A 23,976-nucleotide genomic window follows, 5' to 3' on the forward strand; every position below is an offset into this window, starting at 1 on the left:
CTGGGCTCCAGCAATCCTTCCGCCTTAGCCTTCCAAGTAGCTGGAACTACAGGCACATGCTACCATGCCCAACTAATTTTTTGATTTATTGTAGAGATGAGGTCTTGCCAAGTTGCCCAGGCGGATCTCGGACCTGCGGGCTCAGGCAATCCACTCACCTTGGCCTCCCAAAGCACGGGATTACAGGCTGAGCCACTGAGCCCAGCCGCCAACAGATGTATATTTTTAACTTTAGGGAGAACTTGAACCCCTTGGAATCAGATGAAAGCTAAGAAACTGCTCTCCAGAGAAATTCACAGCACATTTACACAATATTACACATGTAATTTCAGAGACTCCTAAGGATCCCAGGACCCCAGTTAAGCATCCTTCACTGAGGGACATAGGGTGGAGGAGAGATTATGATTTTAGTGTTAGGTCAGAGAACTCTTGCAACAGAATAAAGTGAGGAAAGAATATAGTGAACCCTCCTCTGCTCCAACAAGTGCCATCTTCTCATCTATGATTTCTCTCTAGGCCGGACCTGAGAGATACTATCAGTGTTCCTGAACTTCCTTTACTCAATTACCAGTCCTCTGCCCCTTCCTTAGGCTCTGGTAATAATGGAGATTGCATTGCTGGCAATAGGACCCAAGTTTCCGTGGCTCATGAAGAAGGATGGAAAATAGTAAAGAATAGTTGAAGGCTGTGCTCGGTGTAATCCCAGCACTTTGGGAGGCCGAGGTGAGTGGATTGCCTGAGCCCGCCAGTTCGAGACCCACCTGGGCAACTTGATGAGACCTTGTCTCCACGATAAATCAAAAGTTAGGCATGGTAGCGCGTGCCTGTAGCTCTGGCTACTTGGAAGGCTGAGGTGGAAGGATCGCTGGAGTCCAGCAGGTTGAGGCTGTGGTGGCTGGAAGCGTACCACTGCACTCTACTCTGGGTGACAGAGTAAGACTCCAACTCAAAAAAAAAAAAACAAAAAAAATAGCTGAGATACCTTTTGGGGAAGAGGCACTTTAACATATCAGTTGAATGCCCTGGTGGCAGCTGCTGAGGCTCAGGTTGTGATGTTATCTTGGGCAAGTCACTTAATGTCTTTAACCCTCAGTTTCCTCATCTATAAAATAGGAATAATAGCAGGTACATCATAGCACCAGGGAATCCTCATGACCTGTGCTTTTTCTCTCCTCACCACCCCTGCTTAATTAAAGTCAAGGCCATAAGAGGCAGAGAAAGAACCCTTGAGTGCCTGTGTGGGTGTGGATTTGGTGGGATAATGGGTAGGAAGCCCAGTACAGTTAGGGCCTGACCCCTAGAGGCTGTTCAGTAACTGGTGACTGTGGTTGGTAATATCTTGCCTATCTCACTGCTAAATACCTGGGTTACCCATATCCTCACAAAAGCTTAGCACCCCACCCCAGAGCAGAGCCAGTATGACCCATCTCTTTCAGACTCTAACCTATGGAAGCCCTTCTTCAGGGTCAATGGGAACTTATTAGTAAAGTACAGAGGGTCATAGCGATTCATGATTATTGTGAAGATGAAATAAGGTATAATGACGTGAAAATGTTTCATGAACTGTAAAGTAGTATACAAAGTAAAGCATTTTTATTGATGTTATTCTTTTTTGTTTTATTCTTTTTTACCTTTTGTGCTTTTAAGGTTTTTCTGTTTCCTTGTTTGTACTTTCTAAACCTGTTCTTTTTTCCCTTTTTATAAACTTCTTTTATTTATTTATTTTTAATTGGATGTTTTTCTTAATAGGACATATTCTCACCACCCAGGAATTGTAGCATGTACATAGTCTTAATTGAAGAGGGAAAATGGCAGTGTTCCCAGACCATCTGTGAAGGGTCCGAGTTTTTTGCTTCTATATTTACAGGCCCTTAATTGCTAAGAAGAATCCTAAGATCCCAATGTCTAAGATGATGACCATCCTTGGGGCCAAGTGGAGAGAGTTCAGCGCCAATAACCCCTTCAAGGGGTCAGCAGCTGCTGTGGCGGCAGCAGCAGCAGCGGCAGCAGCAGCTGTAGCTGAGCAGGTGTCAGCTGCTGTCTCATCAGCCACCCCTATAGCACCTTCCGGACCCCCTGCCCTTCCACCACCCCCTGCTGCTGACATCCAGCCCCCACCCATCCGAAGAGCCAAAACCAAAGAGGGCAAAGGTAGGTGACCCTCTTTTTCCAACAACTGTCACCCTACTTTACAAACTGTATGTCTTCAAGTTATAGCTTAAAACTCTTGCCTTTCCAGCCTGATTGCCAGAAGAAAGATGCTTTCCAGGAACTGGGTCTTAGTGAAACCATATCCCTCAGAGGAGTCCAGAGGCTCGTGTGACCTCTTTTATTCCAGATGTGCCATGTGCCATGACCTGTGCTTTTTCTCCCCTCACCATCCCCCCATTCAGGTCCAGGCCATAAGAGGCGAAGTAAGAGCCCCCGAGTGCCTGATGGACGCAAAAAGCTTCGGGGAAAGAAGATGGCACCACTCAAAATCAAACTAGGGTTGCTAGGTGGCAAGAGGAAGAAAGGAGGCTCGGTGAGTAACCCTTTCTTATCTGCTAAACACCTGAAGGTCAGATACTGGGGTCTAGAGACAGGTCCATGAGGGAAACTGGAGCAGAGAGCCAAAGGCCTGGGGAAGGGAGTGGAATCAAGTCTGTCTCACTGACAACCACGGGGCTATGGGCAGTATGTTTTTCAGAGTGACGAGGGCCCTGAACCAGAGGCCGAGGAGTCAGACCTGGACAGTGGCAGTGTCCACAGTGCCTCAGGCCGGCCTGATGGCCCTGTCCGTGCCAAGAAACTAAAAAGAGGCCGACCAGGAAGGAAGAAGAAGAAGGGTAAGGAGTGTTGGCTGTGTGTGATCTACAGTCTGCCTTCTCTCATTCCTTTGTTATCTTTCTTATTTTCAATTTTTACTTCTCTATTCAACCCTTCTTCCCTTCTCTCTCTGTGTCTACCCTCCCCGCTCCCCCTCTACCCACTTTCCCTCTGCCTCCACTGGGATATATGACAGTCCTGGGCTGTCCTGCAGTTGCCGGGGAGGAGGAGGTTGATGGCTACGAGACGGATCACCAGGATTACTGTGAGGTGTGCCAGCAGGGTGGGGAAATTATTCTGTGCGACACCTGCCCTCGTGCCTACCACCTCGTCTGCCTTGATCCTGAGCTTGACCGGGCTCCTGAGGGCAAATGGAGCTGCCCCCACTGTGTGAGTACCTGGTACCCAGCATCTGATATTCCTCAGGGACCCAGTCATCTCTTTCCTCCTTGGTTTCAGTTATTCTCTTCCTACCCCCAGATGCTTGGGCTTCTTATAACAGATGTCCAAGTGTCCAGGATCCTAGATTTTTCCTTTCTCTCATCTCTTTGTTCTGAGAATCAACATTTTTGGAAACTGGGGTGTCCTGTTCCTTAGTTCCCACCAGTCTTCTCTGTACTTCCAGGATTCAAGTGCCCTGTCTTTGCCTCTGTCTTCCAGTTTTACTCCTTAACTCCTTTCATCTGTTTCTGTGTCTGTCTTTGGCATCCTAGGAGAAGGAGGGGGTACAGTGGGAGGCCAAGGAAGAGGAGGAAGAATACGAGGAGGAGGGAGAAGAAGAAGGGGAGAAGGAGGAGGAGGACGATCACATGGAATACTGTCGTGTGTGCAAGGATGGCGGGGAGCTCCTGTGCTGTGACGCTTGCATCTCCTCCTACCACATTCATTGTCTAAACCCTCCCCTGCCTGACATCCCCAATGGTGAATGGCTGTGTCCCAGATGCACAGTGAGTGGAACCATCTCCTCTTAGTGTCTACTGTCAGGCCCAGCTCCTCCCCATCACTGGGGTCCAAATGTTCAGCTTTTCCTTTCTGTGCTCCCCCACCCTTGTGGGACCCCTATCCTCCTACTCTAATCATGGGCTTTTTCTGCCTCTTTCTTTCCTTCTGCTTGTATACGTCCATCCCAAAGTGCCCCGTGCTGAAGGGTCGTGTGCAGAAGATCCTGCATTGGCGATGGGGGGAGCCACCTGTGGCAGTTCCAGCCCCCCAACAGGCAGATGGAAATCCAGATGTCCCACCCCCCCGTCCTCTTCAAGGCAGATCAGAGCGAGAGTTTTTTGTCAAGTGGGTAGGACTGTCCTACTGGCACTGCTCCTGGGCCAAGGAGCTTCAGGTACTGGAGCCTCTCCTTTTCCTCTTCCTTCTGACATGATTCACTGCCATTCTCACTCTCTCTTACCCCTGTATTTTCTGAGCTTCTGTACACTTTGTTTTCCCTCATTTCAGGCCTTTGGTTCTCACGTCCTGCCTACTTGGTTAGTTTCCATATGTGGTTCTCTTGTTCTGCAGTCATCTTTCAATCTTGTTAGCCTTCTTTCCTGAGATATAATACCCTTTCTTAACTTTGTCTTTTTCCTTATCTATCTTTTTGCATGTTTTACCAGTATCTTCAGTCTTAATAACCCCATTCCCTGTCTCCTTTTGCTCATAACAGCCCCACCCAGGTCCTGCCTTCAGACTCTGTTCCAACTGTTTCATTTTATTTATTCTCCTATTTTGGTTTTTACTCATTTGTCTCTCACTCAATCTCTTTCATAGCTCCCTTTCCCCATCCCTCCCCCCCTCCGCCTGCTTCTCCCCTATTCCTTGTTGTCCTCTGGATGTTGGGACTATCTCTTCCTCTTTCCTTTGTGTCCTGTTAGCTGGAAATCTTCCATTTGGTAATGTATCGAAACTACCAGCGGAAGAATGACATGGATGAACCTCCACCCCTGGACTATGGCTCTGGTGAGGATGATGGAAAGAGTGACAAGCGCAAAGTGAAAGATCCACACTATGCTGAGATGGAGGAGAAGTACTATCGTTTTGGCATTAAGCCAGAGTGGATGACTGTCCACCGTATCATCAACCACAGGTGAATCCTTGGTCCATGGGACGGCTGACCTGGGATATGATACTATTACTGTGGTGATGGCCCTGTGTTAGTATTTGTTGATTAATCAAATAACTGATTTAACCTTGATAACCCTTGCTGCAACTTTAGCCCTTCTGGCCTTGTTTCCTCCAGGGGCACGGGAGAAACCAGAAGGAAAGTTCAGCCCAGCATTGCCTCTTTTTTCCTTGCCTCCTCTGATCTCCAGTAGCATAAGCCATGGCGCATGAGTCTGGGGATGGGAGCATGAAGGCAAAACATGAGAAATACAATTCATCCAGACCAGTGTCATGAATATTTCTCCATCATAGTACTTATTACTGCCTAACATTATGCTAATTTATTTAGTTAGTTATTTCAATACTGCCTTTCTCAGTAGAATATGAACTCTGTGAGGAAAATACTGACTGGCTGAACAAATGATGTTGGAGGGATTTCCAGGAATGTTTTGTGATAGTTGATTTTAGGATACCATCCTGAAAAAGGTTAGGATAGTATTTCAACCATTCTAAACTCGCTTCCGGGAGCCCACCATTGAGAGTTAGGTGACAAATTCTGTGTATTTGATGGTAATTGTGTTTATGAGGCCTTCTTCCTATTTGTGATTCATATTATTTTTCTCCTGCTCCTCTTGGCCCCTTGTCCCACAGTGTGGATAAAAAGGGGAATTACCACTATCTAGTGAAATGGAGGGACTTGCCATATGACCAGTCCACATGGGAGGAAGATGAAATGAACATCCCTGAATATGAAGACCATAAGCAAAGCTACTGGAGACACCGGTGAGGGAGCCAGTTGTGGATTAGAGGGAGCCCAAGGATAGAGGCATGAAAGCTGAATTTCTAGCATAAAATGAGGATGTAGTAGGGACAAATTCAGTCTAGAGTTTAGGGGACTGGAAGCTGGGGCTAGGTTATTTGGGGTGGGATTAGTAAAGAGGCAGTGTAAGGAACAGAAGTAATATCTGACCTGAGAATGATGAGAGGGTGCTCAGGAGCTGGGAAGGTTGGCTCTTGAGATGAAATCCAAGGGGTGAGGGTAAAGAGCCAGGGAGAAAGGAAATGTGAGAAAATCTAAGTTATGGACAGGTAGGTCTGGAATGGGTTCAGAAAAGAAAGGGGGGAGTCCCAAGGACCAGGCCTCTCTCAGACCCACTCTTTTCCCAGAGAACTCATTATGGGGGAGGATCCCGCCCAACCCCGCAAGTATAAGAAGAAGAAGAAGGAGCTACAGGGTGATGGGCCTCCCAGTTCTCCTACTAATGATGTGAGTCCTTTCAGTTGGCTGTTCTTCTGTTTCTGGAGCCATGGTGATTAAAGATTTTTCAAGGGCTATAGACAGAACTTCCTAGCGTTTCAGCAATCTTTTTGACTAATAGCTCTTCCCTCTGCATTTAGCCTTGCTCCAAGAGAAGCAAAGAATTTTGGCATAAAAGTGAGAGAGCCCCTAGAGATAGCCCACTGGGGACTCTTTCACCAGCTAGCCCTCCCCCATGGTGCTGCTGGGCATTGTTTTATGGAATGAGTAGGAGGGACTGAAGACTAGAACTTTCCTAAACTCAGGCCAGAGTAGAGGGAATTGTAATCCAAATTGATATCAGTGCCAGGGAGGAAGAGACCAAGACCAGAGGAGCCACTTACTGTTCCCTTGAGCTTTCTTACTTCTTGACTTTACAGCCAACAGTGAAATATGAGACTCAGCCACGGTTCATCACAGCGACTGGAGGCACACTGCACATGTATCAGCTGGAAGGGCTGAATTGGCTTCGCTTCTCATGGGCCCAGGGCACTGACACCATTCTGGCTGATGAGATGGGGCTGGGCAAGACCATTCAAACCATCGTCTTCCTCTACTCACTCTATAAGGAGGTGCTGGATTCTAGACCTCTGAGGGAGATAGCTAGGCTGAGGCCTAGCCTGGACTGAGGAAGAGGGGAGAGGGGAGGATGGAGAGGTGTAGCAGGCAGAGGACTGGGCTACATAACCTTGAATCTGGACTAATGGCCCCCATCCTTGATCCCCAGGGCCACACGAAAGGTCCCTTCCTGGTGAGTGCCCCACTCTCTACCATCATTAACTGGGAGCGGGAGTTCCAGATGTGGGCACCCAAGTTCTATGTGGTGACATACACGGGTGACAAGGACAGTCGGGCTATCATTCGTGAAAATGAGTTTTCTTTTGAGGACAATGCCATCAAAGGTGGCAAGAAAGCTTTTAAGATGAAGGTAAGTCCCCTACCTCATTTCATCTAAGACCTTCACATCTGTCACTTATTTGCCCCAGGCAGGAATTTAGTTCCTATATTCCCCTTTCTCCTCACCTTTTTCCCTCTTCTCCACCTGACCTTGAACCTCTGCACTCCTATCCTAGAGATACAGCAGGTATTCCCAGGGGCATACGTGGATTTGTCAGTATGTAGTCAGGACAGAGTGTCTGGTTGGAGGCGTAGGTGTATGGGTATTAGGTGGCAGCTGACTGGACAATGGTTGTGTTGGCAGAGGGAGGCACAGGTGAAGTTCCATGTTCTCCTGACATCGTATGAGTTGATCACTATTGATCAAGCAGCACTTGGCTCCATTCGCTGGGCCTGTCTCGTGGTGGATGAGGCCCATCGACTCAAGAACAACCAGTCCAAGGTGAGTGAGATTCCCAGACCTGAGAAACCTGAGGATGCAGACTCCCACTTGCTTTGGTCCTTTAAAAAAAAAAAAAACAACCACCACCAAAAAAAAACGGTCCTAGGGATTTTCTGCAGTTGGGGAGGCAGGGGTACTGGAAACTTGGGGAGAAGTCCAGGTTGGAAGAGGGAGAGGACTAGGAGATTTAGGGCCTCTGATCCAGAGGGAAATGGGAGCTGGAGGCAGAGGAGGACTGATGCTGTGGGCCAACCACTGATAAGCCTTTTCTCCTTTTCCTTGCCTCATCTAGTTTTTCAGGGTCCTCAATGGCTATAAGATAGATCATAAGTTGCTGCTGACAGGGACTCCATTGCAGAATAATCTGGAAGAACTCTTTCATCTGCTGAACTTCCTCACTCCAGAGAGGTTTAAGTAAGTGGTTCACTAAGGTTTAAGTAAGGGTAGTCAGCAGAGATGAGAGATGTGGTAGAGATGAGAGATGTGGCTGGGGGAGGATTAATCTGAGGGGGACAATAGAACCTGAGATCAAGGCAAAGAACTTGACAACCTATCAGTTTTCTTCTTTCCTTCTCTTAGCAACTTGGAGGGCTTCCTGGAGGAGTTTGCTGACATATCCAAAGAAGACCAGATTAAGAAACTGCATGATTTGCTGGGGCCACACATGTTGCGGAGACTCAAGGCTGATGTCTTTAAGAACATGCCGGCTAAGACAGAGCTCATCGTTCGAGTGGAGCTGAGCCCCATGCAGAAGTGAGATGCAAGGCGGGCTGCCTGGAGTGGGGTTGGGGAGTTGGTAGCAGCTTTCCAAGTGCAATATCATCATTGCTTCCTTTATTATGTCTCTTTTACACCCCTTCCCTGGCCTTTAGGAAATACTACAAATACATCCTGACTCGAAATTTTGAGGCCTTGAATTCACGAGGCGGTGGGAACCAAGTGTCACTGCTCAACATCATGATGGATCTTAAGAAGTGCTGCAACCATCCATACCTCTTTCCTGTGGCTGCTATGGTAGATACAAAGAGCAACAAACTGATCAGATGCTCTGAAAACTTGGGCAGGGGGATAGGGAGTTGGGTGTTGAGCCAGAGGTGTGGAGCAGGGCTGGGAGACCTGGGACTGGATCCCTGAGAGAAGTAGGAATTGAGAAGACCCGAAAGCTGGATTTGGGCTTCTGGTAAGAATATGGCGGCATGTTTCCTGACGCTCTCCTTCTTTCTCCTCCCTTCTTTTCAGGAGTCCCCAAAACTCCCCAGCGGGGCTTATGAGGGTGGGGCACTTATTAAGTCATCTGGGAAGCTCATGCTGCTACAGAAGATGTTGCGAAAGCTGAAGGAGCAAGGACACAGAGTGCTCATCTTCTCGCAGGTGACCTGTCCCCATAACTCGCTCTCTGTGTCTGTTTTCTGTTCCCTCTTCTCGCCTTCCAAACTTTAATTCCTTATCTCCTTCCTGTGTCTGCTCTGGGATGACAGATTAGGAGATTCCTCCCATAAGAACTTCTGGTATAGCTAGTTTATTCCTAGCCTCTATTATACATTGATTGATTGATTGAGTGAGTGGGAGCCTCACTCTGTTGCCCAGGCTGGAATGCAGTGGCACACTCATGGCTTCCGAAGCCTCAATCTGCTGGGCTCTGGTGATCCTTCCACCTCAGCCTTCCAAGTAGCTGGAACTACAGGTGTGCACCACCACACCCTGCTAATTTTTTTATTTATTGTAGAGACAAGGTCTTGCCAAGTTGTCCGGCTGGTCTAACCCCTAGGCTCAAGCAATCCTTTTGCCTCTGCCTCCCAAAATGTTGGGATCACTGGTGTGAGCCACTGCGTCTGACTTTTTTTTTTTTTAAGTCAGGGTCTCACTCTGTAACCCAGGCTGGAGTGCAGTGACATGATCATGGCTCACTGCAGCCTTGACCTCCTGGACTTAGGCAGTCCTCCTCAGCCTCCCAGGTAGCTGGGGCTAAAGATGTGTGCCACCACACCCCAGCTAATTTTTTTAAAAAAATTTTTGTAGAGACGAGGTCTCACTATATTGTCTAGTCTGATCTCAAACTCCTGAGTGCAAGCAATCCTCTCACCTCCCAAAGTGCTAGGATTAAGGCATGAGCCACCATGCCCAGCCTTGATCTCTGTTCTTAAGGCTTTTGGAAGTTGTATTCCACCTCCAGTTCCTTTTTTTTTTTTTTTTTTATTGTAGTCTCACTCTTGTCACCCGGACTGGAGTGCAGTGACACACTCATGACCACCACAGCCTTGACCTGCTGGGCTTAGGCAATCATTCCGCCTCAGCCTTCCAAGTAGCTGGAACTACAGATGCACGCCACCACTCCCGGCTAGTTTTTGTGATTTATTGTAGAGATGAGGTTTCATCAAGTTGCCCAGGCTGGTCTTGAACCCCAGCCTCAGGCTTTCCTCTCACCTTGGCCTCCCAAAGTGCTGGGATTACAGGCTGAGCCACTGCACCTGGCCTCTAGCTCCTTTTAACCTGAATGGGGGAAGGATGAGGGTGAACCATCTGCCTTCTTAGGAACTGGAACTATTTCTTAACCTTACTGGCAGGTGAGGGTGAGAGGCACAGACCTTTTGGAAACCCAATAAAAGATAATGGACCCACTTTTCAGAAAACTGCACATACAATTACACAGTTTTGTATAGATTTTCAGGGAGTTACTTTTCACAGGTCTCAGAGAAGAACCTCTGCCTTAGGAGAAATTATCTTAAATTAAGAGAAAAATGTGAAATAACGAGGATCTAGGAGTGAGGGGCAGTGGGAAATAGAAGGAGAGCTTAATGCAGGGCAGGGATTTGGGTTGAGTTAGAGTAAAGGGATAGTTAGAATAGACAAGCCATCTCATCGCCTCATTATTCCAGACTCTGTCCTTTTCTCTTGTTCTAGATGACCAAAATGTTAGACTTATTAGAGGACTTCTTAGACTACGAAGGCTACAAGTATGAGCGCATTGATGGTGGCATCACCGGCGCCTTGAGGCAGGAGGCCATTGATCGGTTCAATGGTGAGGAAGAGATGCCTTGGACCCTGATGGGTGTGGGAGGCCCAAGAAACCTGTGCTAGGTCCCCGGGATGGGAGAGGGATTTGTATGAGGGATATTAGACACCGAGGCTTTGTGTCAGGGACATGGTTGTTTGTTGTCAGGGAACATCTACCCAGAACTACTGGGTGGAAGACAAACCTGACTTTCTAATTCTCACTTTCTAGCTCCTGGGGCCCAACAGTTCTGCTTCCTCTTGTCTACCCGAGCTGGGGGTCTGGGCATCAATCTGGCTACTGCTGACACTGTCATTATCTTCGATTCTGACTGGAACCCCCATAATGACATCCAGGTGGGAACTTGTATCTGGGAGCCCCTGCACCATTTAGCAAGGATATATGGGTTCACCGAGGAGGGTTTTGTGCTCTGGGGCCAGAAATAAACCTCTCCCCAGAGGGAAAAAGACCTTTTCTCACCAGCTTCCTTTCCTAAGCATGTGGGCATCTTCTCCCCTGCAACTCCCTTGGACACCCCTACTTTCTTCTGTCCCTGCAGGCCTTCAGCAGGGCTCATCGGATTGGCCAGGCCAACAAGGTGATGATTTACCGGTTTGTGACTCGCGCATCAGTGGAAGAGCGAATCACACAAGTGGCCAAGAGGAAGATGATGCTGACACACCTGGTGGTGCGGCCTGGTCTGGGCTCCAAGGCAGGCTCCATGTCTAAGCAGGAGCTTGATGACATCCTCAAATTTGGCACTGAGGAGCTATTCAAGGATGAAAATGAGGGTGAGAACCTTCTCTGCAGCTCCTTGAAAGCAGGCCTTTAGTCTCTCTTCTCAGGCTCCTGAAAAAACAAAACAAAAAACCTCTTCTCTGAAGCCTTTGAAGAAAGAATAGGCTTCGTTTCAGTAGTTGGAGGAAGATTGGCTTCTTTCCTTACCTGTGGGGTTAAAACAAAAAAACCCTCAACATTGGCTCCTAGGGAAAGAGTCTTCTCCAGAGCTCCCCTAAAAAGGAAGCAGAGTAGAGACTTCCCTCCAGCCTTTCTAAAGTTGGAACCCAAAGTTCCTCCTGCCTGAAGTTGGAACCCAAAGTTCCCTTTTGTTCTTCATCTCACCAGGAGAGAACAAGGAGGAGGACAGCAGTGTGATTCACTATGACAATGAGGCCATCGCTCGGCTGTTGGACCGGAACCAGGATGCAACTGAGGACACTGATGTGCAGAACATGAATGAGTATCTCAGCTCCTTCAAGGTGGCACAGTATGTTGTGCGGGAAGAAGACAAGGTGAGAGGCTTTGGAGCCAGACACTGTCTATCCCAGGCCATTCCTTAGGGCAGTATGCTTTATTGAGACTTGAAGTAGGAGCGCCCCCTTTTGCTTTTATTTTTTATTTGTTATCTTACCGTAGTACCCAGCAAAGAGCAATAGTGGACCTCAAATAGCTTCTCAGTTTGATAGGTGAGACTGGGCTTTGGAGAGACTTAGACACAGGAAGTATGGTAAACACAGAAGGTTACATTCTGAGTCAGTGCAGGAGAAACGAAGAGGGATTAGAGGAGAGATTTAGAAAAGAGCAAGAACAAAGAAGAGAAGCATATTGCAGGTAAGAGATGGAAAATGTGCAGTGTCCTCTCAATTTATGTAATATTGGGAAGATCTAGGAGCAGTGACACTGGATTGGGCTGAGGCAGGAGAGCAGGGATTTTGTTGCAGCAGGACTGGAGTAGAAGGAGGCTGCCAGCATTCATTCTGCTGCCCTTCAGATTGAGGAAATTGAGCGAGAGATCATCAAGCAGGAAGAGAATGTGGATCCTGACTACTGGGAGAAGCTGCTGAGGCATCATTATGAGCAACAGCAGGAAGACCTAGCCCGGAATCTAGGCAAGGGCAAGCGGGTTCGCAAGCAAGTTAACTACAATGATGCTGCTCAAGAGGACCAAGGTGAGGACTACCCCAGTTGCAGGAAATGAAATGGGAAGAAGTGATGAATAGGGTCTTGGAGGCTAGGGCTACTTGGAGGGAAAGAGAGAGGCTCAGAGGTCAGAGCCTTCCCGTGCTAAAAGGGAAAGAGATCGGGTAGCACATTAGGAACTACCTGGAGGCCAGTGGGGTTTGCAGGTGATGTAAGCTATCTGGTAGATGCAGAGGGGTCCTGTGGACACCCAGGGGTCATTGCTTAAATTAAGTTCAGCAGGAGTCAGAGTGGGAGAACAGGAGGTGCCCGGGGACTAAAGGTGGGTGATGAGTGGAGATGGTTCAGGATATATGGCTCCAAAGTCAGACTGTGGGCAGTGAACCAGCCTCTCCAGAAGGGCCAAGGCCAGAGCAGAGTTAGACAAGTCTCCAGGGAAGGAATCTAGGCAGAAAAGCCCCTAGCATGGGCTTATCCCAGGAGTCCCTCACCAACTACTGAGCCCTCTCTACCTTCACAGACAACCAGTCAGAATACTCAGTGGGATCAGAGGAGGAGGATGAAGACTTTGATGAACGTCCTGAAGGTGGCATCTGCTTTCTTGACACTACCTCTGCTCTTCCCATTCACTTCCCAGATTCCTTTAAGCCCTGTGTCCTTATACAAATAAAAAAAAAATTTAATGAAAAAACTAAAGACCACAGATAAGCAGAAAGGAAGAAATGTTCATAATCTTTTCACTGTTAAAATTTGGAGTGGATAGCTGAGGCAGAAGGATTGCTTGAGCCCAGGAGTTCAAGACCAGCCTAGGCAACATAGTGAGGCCTCGTCTCAACAAAACAATAAAAAATGAACCGGGCATAGTGGCATGTGCCTGTAGTCCCAGCTACTCAGGAGAATGAGGTAGGAGGATCACCTGAGTCCAGGAGTTTGAAGCTGTGGTGAGCCATAATCATGCCACCACACTCCAGTGTGTGTGAGCGTGTAAGATCCTGACTATAAAAAAAGAAAAAAAAATTTACATTCCCACTGGTAATCTTGCCTGTGTCAAATATTTGTTGTTAATTTTTAATTATGACTTGATTCTCTTAGACTCACTGGGTTAGTAGTTCTGAAAACGCTTGGAAGAGAATTAGAAGCACCTCACACATGACAGGGGCCATTCCTGTGTTCTGTATCTGGTGGGAATAAAGTGCTGAGGAAGACTGAGGCTTAGAGGAAGTTGTGTATCAGCTAACTGGTGTCAACTCCATCCTCAGGGCGTCGACAGTCAAAGAGGCAGCTCCGGAATGAGAAGGATAAGCCACTACCTCCACTGCTAGCCCGAGTTGGGGGTAACATTGAGGTGAGAGTTGGGCCCAGACTTCCATGAGCTCTCCAAAGAGAGAAAGAGGGCTGAGCGGTTGGAAATTTGGGTCTGGGTCACTGAGGATAGGAAGGACAAGACCTGAGACCCCTGGGCATTGAACACCACCACCTCCTTGCCCCTACCCTCAGGTGTTGGGATTCAACACCCGTCAGCGGAAGGCTTTCCTCAATGCTGTGATGCGCTGGGGGATGCCACCACAGGATGCCTTCACCACACAGTGGCTGGTGCGGGACCTGAGGGGCAAGACTGAGAAGGAGTTTAAGTGAGTGAGGGTGATACGGGGCTGAGTTGGACACAAGGGTAAGCGCCTTGGGTGTTTCTTCTTCTTGGCCGCCATATGATGTGACCTTACTCAACTGACCATCACCCTCCGTGCCATCCAACATTTCCTGGCTCAATTTCCTGGGGGGTGGGTTCAGTCTACTCCACCTCCCCTCAGCTGAGCCTAGAACAGAGGGACCAGGCATCCCAACGTGGGGGAGGCGTTTTAAGTAAGGAGCCTCCCTGGGCTGTCCTAGCCTCACATTTAATTGGCCACAATAACCTGGCAGGAAGAGCTGGTGGAAAGGATGAAGAATTGACTGATGGGGCCCAGGAATGAAGTACTGAGGCTTAGGAAATGGGGAGGGACTGGTGGGCAGTTAGGATGTGGAGGGCTGGTAATCGTAAGATGAAAGGCCCAAGGGAAGAGCCCTGGAGCTTCTAGGGGATTTGGGATTCAGTAATCCTTGTGGCTTCTTCATTGCCCTATAACCTTTCTAACATTCTCCTAACTCTCTTCCCACCCCATGTTCCTTAGGGCCTATGTGTCTTTGTTCATGCGCCATCTGTGTGAGCCTGGGGCAGATGGCTCTGAAACCTTTGCTGATGGGGTCCCTCGGGAAGGGCTGAGTCGCCAGCAGGTGTTGACCCGCATTGGAGTCATGTCTCTTGTCAAAAAGAAGGTATCGATCTTCTTCTTCCTCTTATCCAGAGAATCAAGCTGGCCACTTAGGCTCTGTCTTTCATCTGCCTTCTGTCCCTGAGTTCTGGACTCATGCTGGTGTGAGACAGAGGGGACTGGAGCTTCCTATGTGTCCACTGCCTACAGCCGACCCCTGTCTCAATCACCTTATCCTGCCCCAGGTACAGGAGTTTGAGCACATCAATGGGCGCTGGTCAATGCCGGAACTGATGCCTGACCCCAGTGCTGACTCTAAGCGCTCTTCCAGAGCCTCCTCACCTACCAAAACATCTCCCACCACCCCTGAGGCTTCTGCTACCAACAGTCCCTGCACCTCTAAACCTGGTAATCAAGAGTTGGGATGGTGAGAGAGACAGGGGTTAGGAGTCAGGGTGGCAGAACCTCTGCCTTCCTCACTCTACCTTCCCCTGCAGCTACTCCAGCTCCAAGTGAGAAAGGAGAGAACATAAGGACACCTCTTGAGAAGGAGGAAGCTGAAAATCAAGAAGAGAAGCCAGATAAGAATAGCAAGACTGGGGAGAAAATGGAAACAGAGGTATGTGTCTGCCTGACTTCCCCTAAGGAAAGGGGAGTTGGGGGGTCTTGGAAGCCAGGTACCTAGGAGCCCTCTGGCTGATCCTGTGTCCATTGTCCTCTTCCAGGCTGATGCCCCCAGCCCTGTCCCATCACTTGGGGAGCGGCTAGAGCCAAGGAAGATTCCTCTAGAGGATGAGGTTCCAGGGGCACCTGGAGAGATGGAACCCGAACCTGGGTACCGAGGGGACAGAGAGAAGTCAGGTGGGTGCATGGCCTTAGGTGTGATGGGAGATTAGAATTTGGGGATTCCCTCTTCTGGGGTCTGGGGATGAGGGTGACATCCTCCCTTCCTATCCCCTGCCCCCTCCCACAGCCACAGAGTCGACGCCAGGAGAAAGGGGGGAGGAGAAGCCGTTGGATGGACAGGAACACAGGGAGAGGCCGGAGGGGGAAGCAGGGGAGTTGGGCAAGAGAGGTAATGGGTGGAAGGACCGGATACCTGGGTCTAAGGGCATCAGGGGTGGTAGAGTCTGGGGGACCAAATGCTTGGGCCTTGGGTGGGTAGCTGTCCAAAAGACCAGTACAGTACAGGTAGTAGTCTTGGGACCTGGGAAGAGTCTGTCGTGAGGTGTAAACTTTGCCCTGTCTGTCCTAGCAGAAGATGTAAAAAGTGACCGGGAGCTTCGACCAGGGCCTCCTCGAGATGAGCCCCGATCCAATGGGCGACGTGAGGAGAAGACGGAGAAGCCCCGCTTCATGTTCAATATTGCAGATGGTGGTTTCACAGGTGATAGAGATTCTCACTACTTTCTGCTTCTCACTGGGATTTGCTTATCCTCATGGGGTTTCTCATTTTGCTTGAGGCTTCCTACTACCATTAATTTCAAGTAATTTCTAATGAAGTGGTGCATGTTGACTCTGATCCTTGTTCTCAGTCTTTCTTAAGTGTCCCTTCTAACTCCAAAGCTGCCTCTAATCCCACCGTTATTTTTAATCTTAACTTGAATTTTGTTAGTAGCTAATTTTAATCCGGACCCCTAACCTAACCTTTACCCATTCCTTTTTTTTTTTTTTTTTTAAGTCGGAGTTTCACTCTGTTGTCCAGGCTGGAGTGCAATGGCACACTCATGGCCACCACAGCCTCCACCTGCTGAACTCAGGTGATCCTTCCGCCTTAGCCTTCCAAGTTAACTGGAACCATAGGCATGCACCACCATACCCAGCTAATTTTTAAAAATTTATTGTAGAGACGAGGTCCCACCGAGTTGGCCAGGCTGGTCTTGAACCCTTGGGCTCAGGCATTCCTTTCACCTCTGCCTCTCAAAGTGCTGGGATTACAGGTGTGAGCCACCATGTCTGGCTCTACCCATACCTTTTGAGGAGCCCTTAGTACTCTTTCATTATTCCATTTCTCAATCTCTACTTGTCGGTTGGGCTGGATGTAGTTCGCCAACCCCTAATGCCTCTTCTGTCTGCTGCCCTCTTTTCAGAGCTTCACACACTGTGGCAGAATGAGGAACGGGCAGCTATTTCCTCGGGGAAACTCAATGAGATTTGGCACCGAAGACATGACTATTGGCTTCTGGCTGGGATTGTCCTGTATCCTTTGAGATAAATGCAAGAAGAAAAAGATTCTCTCAACCTGGAGAGAGGGGAACTACAGAGAAGATGAGTTCATACCGAGGGAAGGTGGCTTGGGCCATACTTCAGGGAGGTCAGACCAAAAGGAGGAAGTATTCCCAGCCAAGCTTATCCTTGTTAAATTCCTTGATGGTCCCCTTTCCTTCCTTGGCAGCCACGGCTATGCACGGTGGCAGGACATTCAGAATGACGCTCAATTTGCCATTATCAACGAGCCATTTAAAACTGAAGCCAATAAGGGAAACTTTCTGGAGATGAAAAATAAGTTCCTAGCCCGGAGGTTCAAGGTGGGAACGAGGGAGGAAAGGAATGGGGCTTGGGTCCAAAATGAGACCAGTTCTGGTTAGAACCTAGGGTAGGTTATCACCTTGAGGGTTGAGGCAGTGCTTGAGGCCAAGACCAAAGTGTAAACTTATGTTTAGGACTCTGGTCTGAGTTAGGGTTGGTGCTGGGGTTGCAGTTGGTGTCAAGCTGGAGTGGGCTATGCCAGTTGTGAGGCCAGGGTGGGTCTCCAGTGCTGTGTGTCTGGTCCCCCTTCGCTCATTGCCGGCAGAGCCCTGCATTCAACCCCAACCTCATGCCCTCAGCTCCTGGAGCAGGCGCTGGTGATTGAGGAGCAGCTGCGGCGGGCAGCCTACCTGAACCTGTCGCAGGAGCCGGCGCACCCCGCCATGGCCCTCCACGCCCGCTTCGCCGAGGCCGAGTGCCTGGCCGAGAGCCACCAGCACCTCTCCAAGGAGTCGCTGGCGGGGAACAAGCCGGCCAACGCCGTCCTGCACAAGGGTAAGGGCCGCGGCGGCCCCGCGCGGGGGAGGGCCCACAACGCTGCGTAAGTCTTCACCCCGCACCCCTCAAAATCTTCCCACCCCTTTGACCCCTTTACCCTCTGAACCATCCCCCTCTGACCTCTAACCCTACCCCTGACCCATCTGGCACCCCCTTGGTTTTTAGCCTCTAGGACCTATGCAAGCCAATCCTCATCCGTGACTGATAGTATTCACATTAGTGCCCAATAAAGGGACCTCCCCCAGACTCCATGTCCCCTTCACACAGTGGGGCCTCTTCATTGACAGTGGAACCGCATGCCCACCACACTGCTAACATCATCCAGTTTCAGGGCCTTGGCCTGTGTATACACCACAAAAGTCCTTGGCTCTGATCCCACAAGTCACATTCCCTTACGTTTCATTCACTCCCATACGACAAACTACCACCCCACTAACCCTCTGACCCTACCTACCCCATAAAACTTCCCTTTGACCTTCGACCCTTCCTCCTACCCTCTCTTACCTTGATAATGATAGATTAAATCCCAAAGCCCTCTAACCAGCTAATCCTGCCTGATGTGTAGTGATTGACTCCTGGCCCTTTGACCCCTGTTCTAATTCCTTGAATCTGTGATACTGACCTTCTAACCTTCTTCTCCCTTTAAGTATTAAAACCTTGATTGCTTAAAGCTTTGACACCACTTACCACCTCCCACGCCTCCTATTTCCTCCCCAACATCCCCAACCCCAAACCTCACTCTTCCAGTATGGGATGTTCTGACAACTCCCCGCCCCCATGTCTTCCAATGTCCTCCCCTGTCTCCCTTTTCTCCATGTTCCCTTTTCCTTCTTTCTCTCTGCCCATTCTCTGTGGCTGTCTGGTCTCTCTGTCTCTTTTCCTGACACTTTCTCTTTTCCCTTGAGTTGCTTTCTTTTTCTACTTCTGTCACTTTCTTGGTCTCTGGTTCTTTGACATCTGTGTCTTCCTTTTCTTTTTCTGCCTGTATCTGTCCTCTGACTCTCCTCTTTTCCTGGCTCCATCTCTCTTTCCCTGTCTTTCTCTTGCCCTTCTTTCTCCGTGGCCCGGGCCCCAGTTCTGAACCAGCTGGAGGAGTTGCTGAGCGACATGAAGGCGGACGTGACCCGCCTGCCAGCCACGCTGTCCCGAATACCCCCCATCGCAGCTCGCCTTCAGATGTCCGAGCGCAGCATCCTCAGCCGGCTGGCCAGCAAGGGCACGGAGCCTCACCCCACACCGGTAACCCTCTTCCCCCCTAACTCCAGTTTTCCCTGTTGGTGCTCCTCCTGCACACATGTAAACACTTGCATCATAATCCTATACGATATGGAAAAACAACTTGCTAGAACACAGTCATCACCCTTGAGTGAGTCTCCCTGCCTGTATATTATACCCTCAGTAGTTCTGGAGTGTGGCTTAGAATGTCTCCCCTACAGCTTCTTTCCTCTCATGGACTATGGACTAACTCTAACCTCAGCTTGCTCTCTATTCCAGGCCTTCCCCCCGGGTCCCTACGCTACACCTCCGGGGTACGGGGCGGCCTTCAGCGCCGCACCCGTAGGGGCCCTGGCCGCCGCAGGCGCCAATTACAGCCAGATGCCTGCAGGGTCCTTCATCACAGGTCAGCTGGTGGTTTCCTACTCCCTGCTTCTCCCATTCTTCCTTCAGCAAGCTTTATTCCTGCTCAGCTGCTCTTTAACCATTCCAGTCCATTTCATTTCCTTGGTCACATCCAGTATTTTGTGGAATAGAGTTGTCCTAGGCTTTGTTCTTCCCATCCCTTTCTTAATCCCTCTTCTGTGAACCCTTTATCAAAAACCTCATCCAGGGTTTTAGTGGTTCTGTGGCTTGGTATCTTCTACCTGAGCCTCAGCCACCTGGGTTACTTCAAGGGAAAGTGAATATGAAATTAGAAGGGGTATAGTGAGAGTTGGAACATGTGTTCATCATGTGGCACAAAGTGGAATCTCAGGAAGAAGGGTTCACCTTGGTCTTCCCTCCCTTAACCTGGGACAATCAGAAGTGGCAGAAGGTGACCTAGAAGTGAGACTATACTATTGCCAGGAAGTGACATTTGGGAATGACATGGGGATTGACCTTTCCTTACCCCCTTCCCAAACAGCCGCCACCAACGGCCCTCCAGTGCTGGTGAAGAAGGAGAAAGAAATGGTGGGGGCGTTGGTGTCAGACGGGCTGGATCGGAAGGAGCCCCGAGCCGGGGAGGTGATCTGTATAGACGACTGACTGGATCCCAGGCCTGCCCTTCACCCAGGCCCCGTTCCCAAGCTCAGGCTCTGGGGCCTGTTGCCAACCCTCCGCCTTCCCCGCCCCTTGGGCCACCGTTGGGCTAGGAGCCCCTCTACCCCTCTCTACAGCTCCTCTCTTCAAGAAGGGCCCTTTGTCCTTCTCTACTCCCATGCACCTTTTCCACCAAGCTTTGAAGACTGTGCTGGTGAGAAAAGGTCTGGGTGGGAGATGGTTAGGAGGGTCTTCCAAGTACCTTTATCCTCCACTGCCAAATATACACAGCTTCTCAATAAATGGTTGTGAGGAGGAAAGAGGTAGAGCATCCCCAGTCTTTTTCCCTGCAGTATCAGCTCCATCTCCTGCAGGAATGGAGGATTAGCCTTGCCTGGCCTTTAGGAACTCTTGTGGGGAAAAGAGCATTGAAGAGAGGAGGGGGACTTTTAGAGAGGGATGAAAATGAGCCTTGGGAGGAAGGGAAGAGGAGGGGTGGCTGCATGTTACCTTCCCCTACCTCTCCCCAAATGGGGGGTGGAACAGTTACAAGGGAGGGAGTCAATTGCTGTTCTGCCTCAGAATAAAGGCACCGTTCACTGGCTCAGTTACCTCCTGTGTACCGGCATCTTGTGTTGGGAATCTCCCTGCTCCCTAGGAACCAAGGACCACTCCTTCAAAAAGAGTAATGGTTGGGCGATACTTCCTCAAGCCAAAGAGGAGCTCCCCAGCCTGTTCTAGGAAGCCAGGTAACCTAGAAGGGTAGGAGAGAATACAACAGGCCAGACATGGGGAAAGCCCTCATCTCTAGGGCTCAGGTTCCTGGAGGACTTCTACCCTCCCTCCTCGAGGCCTGGATGTAGACTAAATTTGTGTAGGTCAAGCAGGAGGCCTAGTCAAGGCCTTGGGACCTACCTTGCCTTTGGGACCAGAGCAAAATAGTGGAGGGCAGGCTAGGGAGACATGGGCACATCCCCCCTTCCCAGGAGGGGCCGGGGAGAGTGGCAGTTTGCATGGCGAACCCCCCACTTCCTCTTCGCTGCCCCTTCACTTTCTTGCTGCCCCTTTCCCAGTCTCTCTTCACACCCACTCCTGGTCTGTCCTGATCCCCTCTTCTGTATCAGGTTTATTGGTTGTACATATAAATTATACTTTCCTTTCTGTGTGCTCTGTTATTTTTTACTGGGGGGGTTCTTGTTGGGGGAAGGGTAAGAAAAGTTGTTGCTTTCTGCCATTTCATATTATCCATCTTTTTCTTTTTAAAAAACTTGTGGGGTTTTTTTCCTTTTCCTAATTTTTTATCTCTTGGATCATTTACTAAAACTGAGGTTCTACTATCAACCCTAATCACATGATTCGCTCAGTGTAGAAATGAAGGGTGAGCCACAGGGGATGGTGAACAGCAGATACCTACGTGGTTCAGGTTGAGCGCAGGAAAAGCAGGACTTACTGGACAGAAGTGTAGTGCAAAGAGAGCCTGGCAAGATGCAGAATTACCTTCTAACCATCCTTTTGATCATCCTTTCTACCTTCAAGTTGCATAGTTCCCCTAAGAGTCAGTAGAGGTCACTACAGCTCTAAAGGTTTAGTTCCTGTATGAAGCAGAGGCACACTGTTTTTTTTTTTTTTTTAAAGAAGGTCAGATCTGCATAGCTTGCCAAAAGAGTTGAACTGCTAGACACTTCTTTGACATTTATTGTTCACTAACAGAGCCTCTCAGAGGTTCAAAGAGGCCAGATACTTAGTTCTTAAGGCTATTACATATTTTTTAAAAGATAAACTCAATAAATATTTATTGAATATATACTATACATTAACACTGCTGTTGGCCTTATAGATAAAACAGTCACAAGTCAGTCATTGCTCCCATAGAGCTTACACTCCAGTGGGGGACACCCACAAAACATGAAATGTCAGAAAATAAAAGCAGTAAAACTAAAACAAGGCATGTTAGGGTGGGGGAAAGGGTTCTACTAAGTTGAATCCAGAAAAAGGCCTCCCAAAAGAGGGAGCATTTAAGCTGAGACTTAAGGACAAGGAAATGCCAAAATATGGTTACAAAAATTGAGGTTTATACCCCATTAATGTTTATAATTATGATTTGTGAAAAATAATACTCTTAAAATGTTTGGAGACTCCTAAAATATTGAAATTAATACTTAATAAGTTCACATTTTTAGACTAAGAAAAATGTAACAAGATTTCTTCAACAATAGAATGTTACTTTAGCAATTTTAATAAAATGGTATATCAGTTATACCAATTGTGCTTTAAATATTCCACTCACAGATGGTTGATATCCTAGAAAGTCTAGGATCTAGACCAATGCTACTTAAATGTTTACATGCACAGGAATCACCTGAGATTGTTAAAATGCAGAGTCCAACTGAGGAAGTCTGGAATGGGGATCCTAGAGTGAAATTCTGCACTTCCATCAACGGAGGATCAAAAGATATTTATAGGATTTTTTATTTTATTTATTTATTTTAAAAAATTGTTTTTTACTTGGAGTCTCACTCTCTCGCCCAGACTGGAGTGCAGTGGCCGCTCCCGGCCACCGCAGCCTCGACCTGCTGGGCTCTGGCGATCCTTCTGCCTCAGCCTTCCAAGTAGCCGGAATTACAGGCGCGCGCTACCACGCCCGGCTGATTTTTTTGATTTATTGTAGAGATGAGGTCTCGCTGCCCAGGCGGGTCTCGAACCCGCAGGTTCAGGCAATCCACTCACCTCAGCCTCCCAAAGGCCGGGATTACAGGCTGAGCCACCGAGCCTGGTTTATTTATAGGATTTTAAAACAAACCATGGCATAGAGTAGGTGATGTACCAATGAGAAAGAAGTTTAAAACTGTATATTTTTTTCAGTAATGCCAGTGTATAAGTAGTCCCTGTAATTCAATATAATACAAATAATAGCAAAAGTTTAAAATTTGGTGCCTTTACCAAATTACTCTCTCTCCTACTTCGATAGTCCCTAATTAGGTGCCTCTGGAATCTCTGATGCCTGCCCAGGCAGGTTGAAGGGAGATTCTGAAATGAAGCAAGGCTCCTAATCTTACAGGCAGGAAGGCATCTACATTTTTGGATCACAGAACTGGGAGTGGGGAGACAGGAGGCATGCCAGCACCCTTACATGCCAGAGAAGTGCGATTAACATGACGTGAAAATTAGCCTCTTCTCTCCTGTTCCATCTTTTTAAAAAACATTCAAACCATTGACAAAGAATTGCTAAAATGGGACCTGTTGCTCCCACACACCAGAACCACCTTGGACAAAAGCCAAAGTCACAGCTAAGAAAACGTCTGTCTTCTTCCCACGATAACGTAGGCTTTGTTTATAGCATCCCTTGGCCACTCCATCCTGAAAAATGTAAGACTGGCACAGTCTGTAGATGGGGGCGAGTTTGTCTAGGAGCCTCCCAGCTCAGCATCAACACCTTCCAGGGCGTTCCCTCCTGCCCTTGGCTCATCTCATCAGTGCCAATCCTGGGATCTGAGAGTAGTAGTCTTGACATCAGCTCCCTGCACTAAAGCACATCCCGAGGCTGCAGCTCCCACCTTCCGTCAGCAGTAGCTTCTGGATTCCTCGGTTACAGCGTGCAACGGGTCAGGTGGGCAATGTCCTTGATCTCGGGACAGTAGAGCACTGGAAGATTAAGAGAAAGGGTTAGCGCAGTCGGGGCATGGAACCGAACTGCGGCGTTCCGCGGCGCGCTCTCCCCACCATCCACCCTAGGCGGCCCCTCACCGTGGCTAGGGAGCGGACGCCGCCAGCGGCGCGCCGGCGCCAGGACCCTGTCCCAGAGCCGCCGGAGCGCACGCCACCCCGCACTTCTAGGCCCCGCCCCCTTCTCGCTCTCCCCTTCCTCTGCGGCCTCTTCGTCGGCGTCGCCGCTTTCCTTCGCCGGGCTCCCCGCCTCATCTCGTTCGCACTCTGCCCGGGCCTTTTCCTCCAATCGCGCCCACAAGTCCGGGTCGACAGCGATCTCCGTGACGCCGCCACGCGGGAGTGGGGA

The 23,976-nt window shown here is 49.1% G+C and overlaps 1 protein-coding gene and 1 long non-coding RNA gene across 3 annotated transcripts in view; one reads left to right on the forward strand and one right to left on the reverse strand.

The window, feature by feature from the left end:
• CHD3 (chromodomain helicase DNA binding protein 3) overlaps positions 1-21,125 on the forward strand; it is a 23,294-nt gene extending 2,169 nt beyond the window's left edge. Inside the window, exons 5-40 of one of the 2 annotated variants that reach the window (XM_021714630.1) lie at positions 1,868-2,151; positions 2,394-2,524; positions 2,678-2,828; positions 3,005-3,198; positions 3,522-3,755; positions 3,941-4,144; positions 4,674-4,885; positions 5,554-5,685; positions 6,070-6,169; positions 6,580-6,771; positions 6,927-7,127; positions 7,401-7,538; positions 7,831-7,952; positions 8,118-8,291; positions 8,411-8,552; positions 8,778-8,909; positions 10,440-10,557; positions 10,762-10,886; positions 11,090-11,321; positions 11,656-11,822; positions 12,302-12,479; positions 12,971-13,036; positions 13,710-13,795; positions 13,948-14,081; positions 14,619-14,763; positions 14,945-15,107; positions 15,197-15,318; positions 15,425-15,560; positions 15,673-15,774; positions 15,958-16,086; positions 16,790-16,898; positions 17,095-17,227; positions 17,528-17,723; positions 18,802-18,965; positions 19,221-19,347; positions 19,849-21,125. In XM_021714630.1, coding sequence (XP_021570305.1) covers positions 1,868-2,151; positions 2,394-2,524; positions 2,678-2,828; positions 3,005-3,198; positions 3,522-3,755; positions 3,941-4,144; positions 4,674-4,885; positions 5,554-5,685; positions 6,070-6,169; positions 6,580-6,771; positions 6,927-7,127; positions 7,401-7,538; positions 7,831-7,952; positions 8,118-8,291; positions 8,411-8,552; positions 8,778-8,909; positions 10,440-10,557; positions 10,762-10,886; positions 11,090-11,321; positions 11,656-11,822; positions 12,302-12,479; positions 12,971-13,036; positions 13,710-13,795; positions 13,948-14,081; positions 14,619-14,763; positions 14,945-15,107; positions 15,197-15,318; positions 15,425-15,560; positions 15,673-15,774; positions 15,958-16,086; positions 16,790-16,898; positions 17,095-17,227; positions 17,528-17,723; positions 18,802-18,965; positions 19,221-19,347; positions 19,849-19,970 — 5,497 coding nt within the window. In that variant the 3' untranslated portion in view covers positions 19,971-21,125. The remainder of the gene's footprint in view (positions 1-1,867; positions 2,152-2,393; positions 2,525-2,677; positions 2,829-3,004; positions 3,199-3,521; positions 3,756-3,940; positions 4,145-4,673; positions 4,886-5,553; positions 5,686-6,069; positions 6,170-6,579; positions 6,772-6,926; positions 7,128-7,400; positions 7,539-7,830; positions 7,953-8,117; positions 8,292-8,410; positions 8,553-8,777; positions 8,910-10,439; positions 10,558-10,761; positions 10,887-11,089; positions 11,322-11,655; positions 11,823-12,301; positions 12,480-12,970; positions 13,037-13,709; positions 13,796-13,947; positions 14,082-14,618; positions 14,764-14,944; positions 15,108-15,196; positions 15,319-15,424; positions 15,561-15,672; positions 15,775-15,957; positions 16,087-16,789; positions 16,899-17,094; positions 17,228-17,527; positions 17,724-18,801; positions 18,966-19,220; positions 19,348-19,848) is intronic. The other variant, XM_021714631.1, reaches the window with a different exon arrangement.
• Positions 21,126-23,186: 2,061 nt separating this feature from the next.
• On the reverse strand, positions 23,187-23,970 carry LOC110595999. The gene is made up of 2 exons (XR_002482202.1): positions 23,709-23,970; positions 23,187-23,606 (listed from the first exon to the last, which is right to left on the reverse strand). It is a non-coding gene; the product is annotated as an uncharacterized LOC110595999 (long non-coding RNA).
• Between the last annotated feature and the right edge of the window lie 6 nt (positions 23,971-23,976).

This window comes from Carlito syrichta, unplaced genomic scaffold, assembly GCF_000164805.1.
Source record: "Carlito syrichta isolate Samal-C Ts95f unplaced genomic scaffold, Tarsius_syrichta-2.0.1 Scaffold305688, whole genome shotgun sequence".
NCBI classification, from domain to species: Eukaryota; Metazoa; Chordata; class Mammalia; order Primates; family Tarsiidae; genus Carlito; species Carlito syrichta.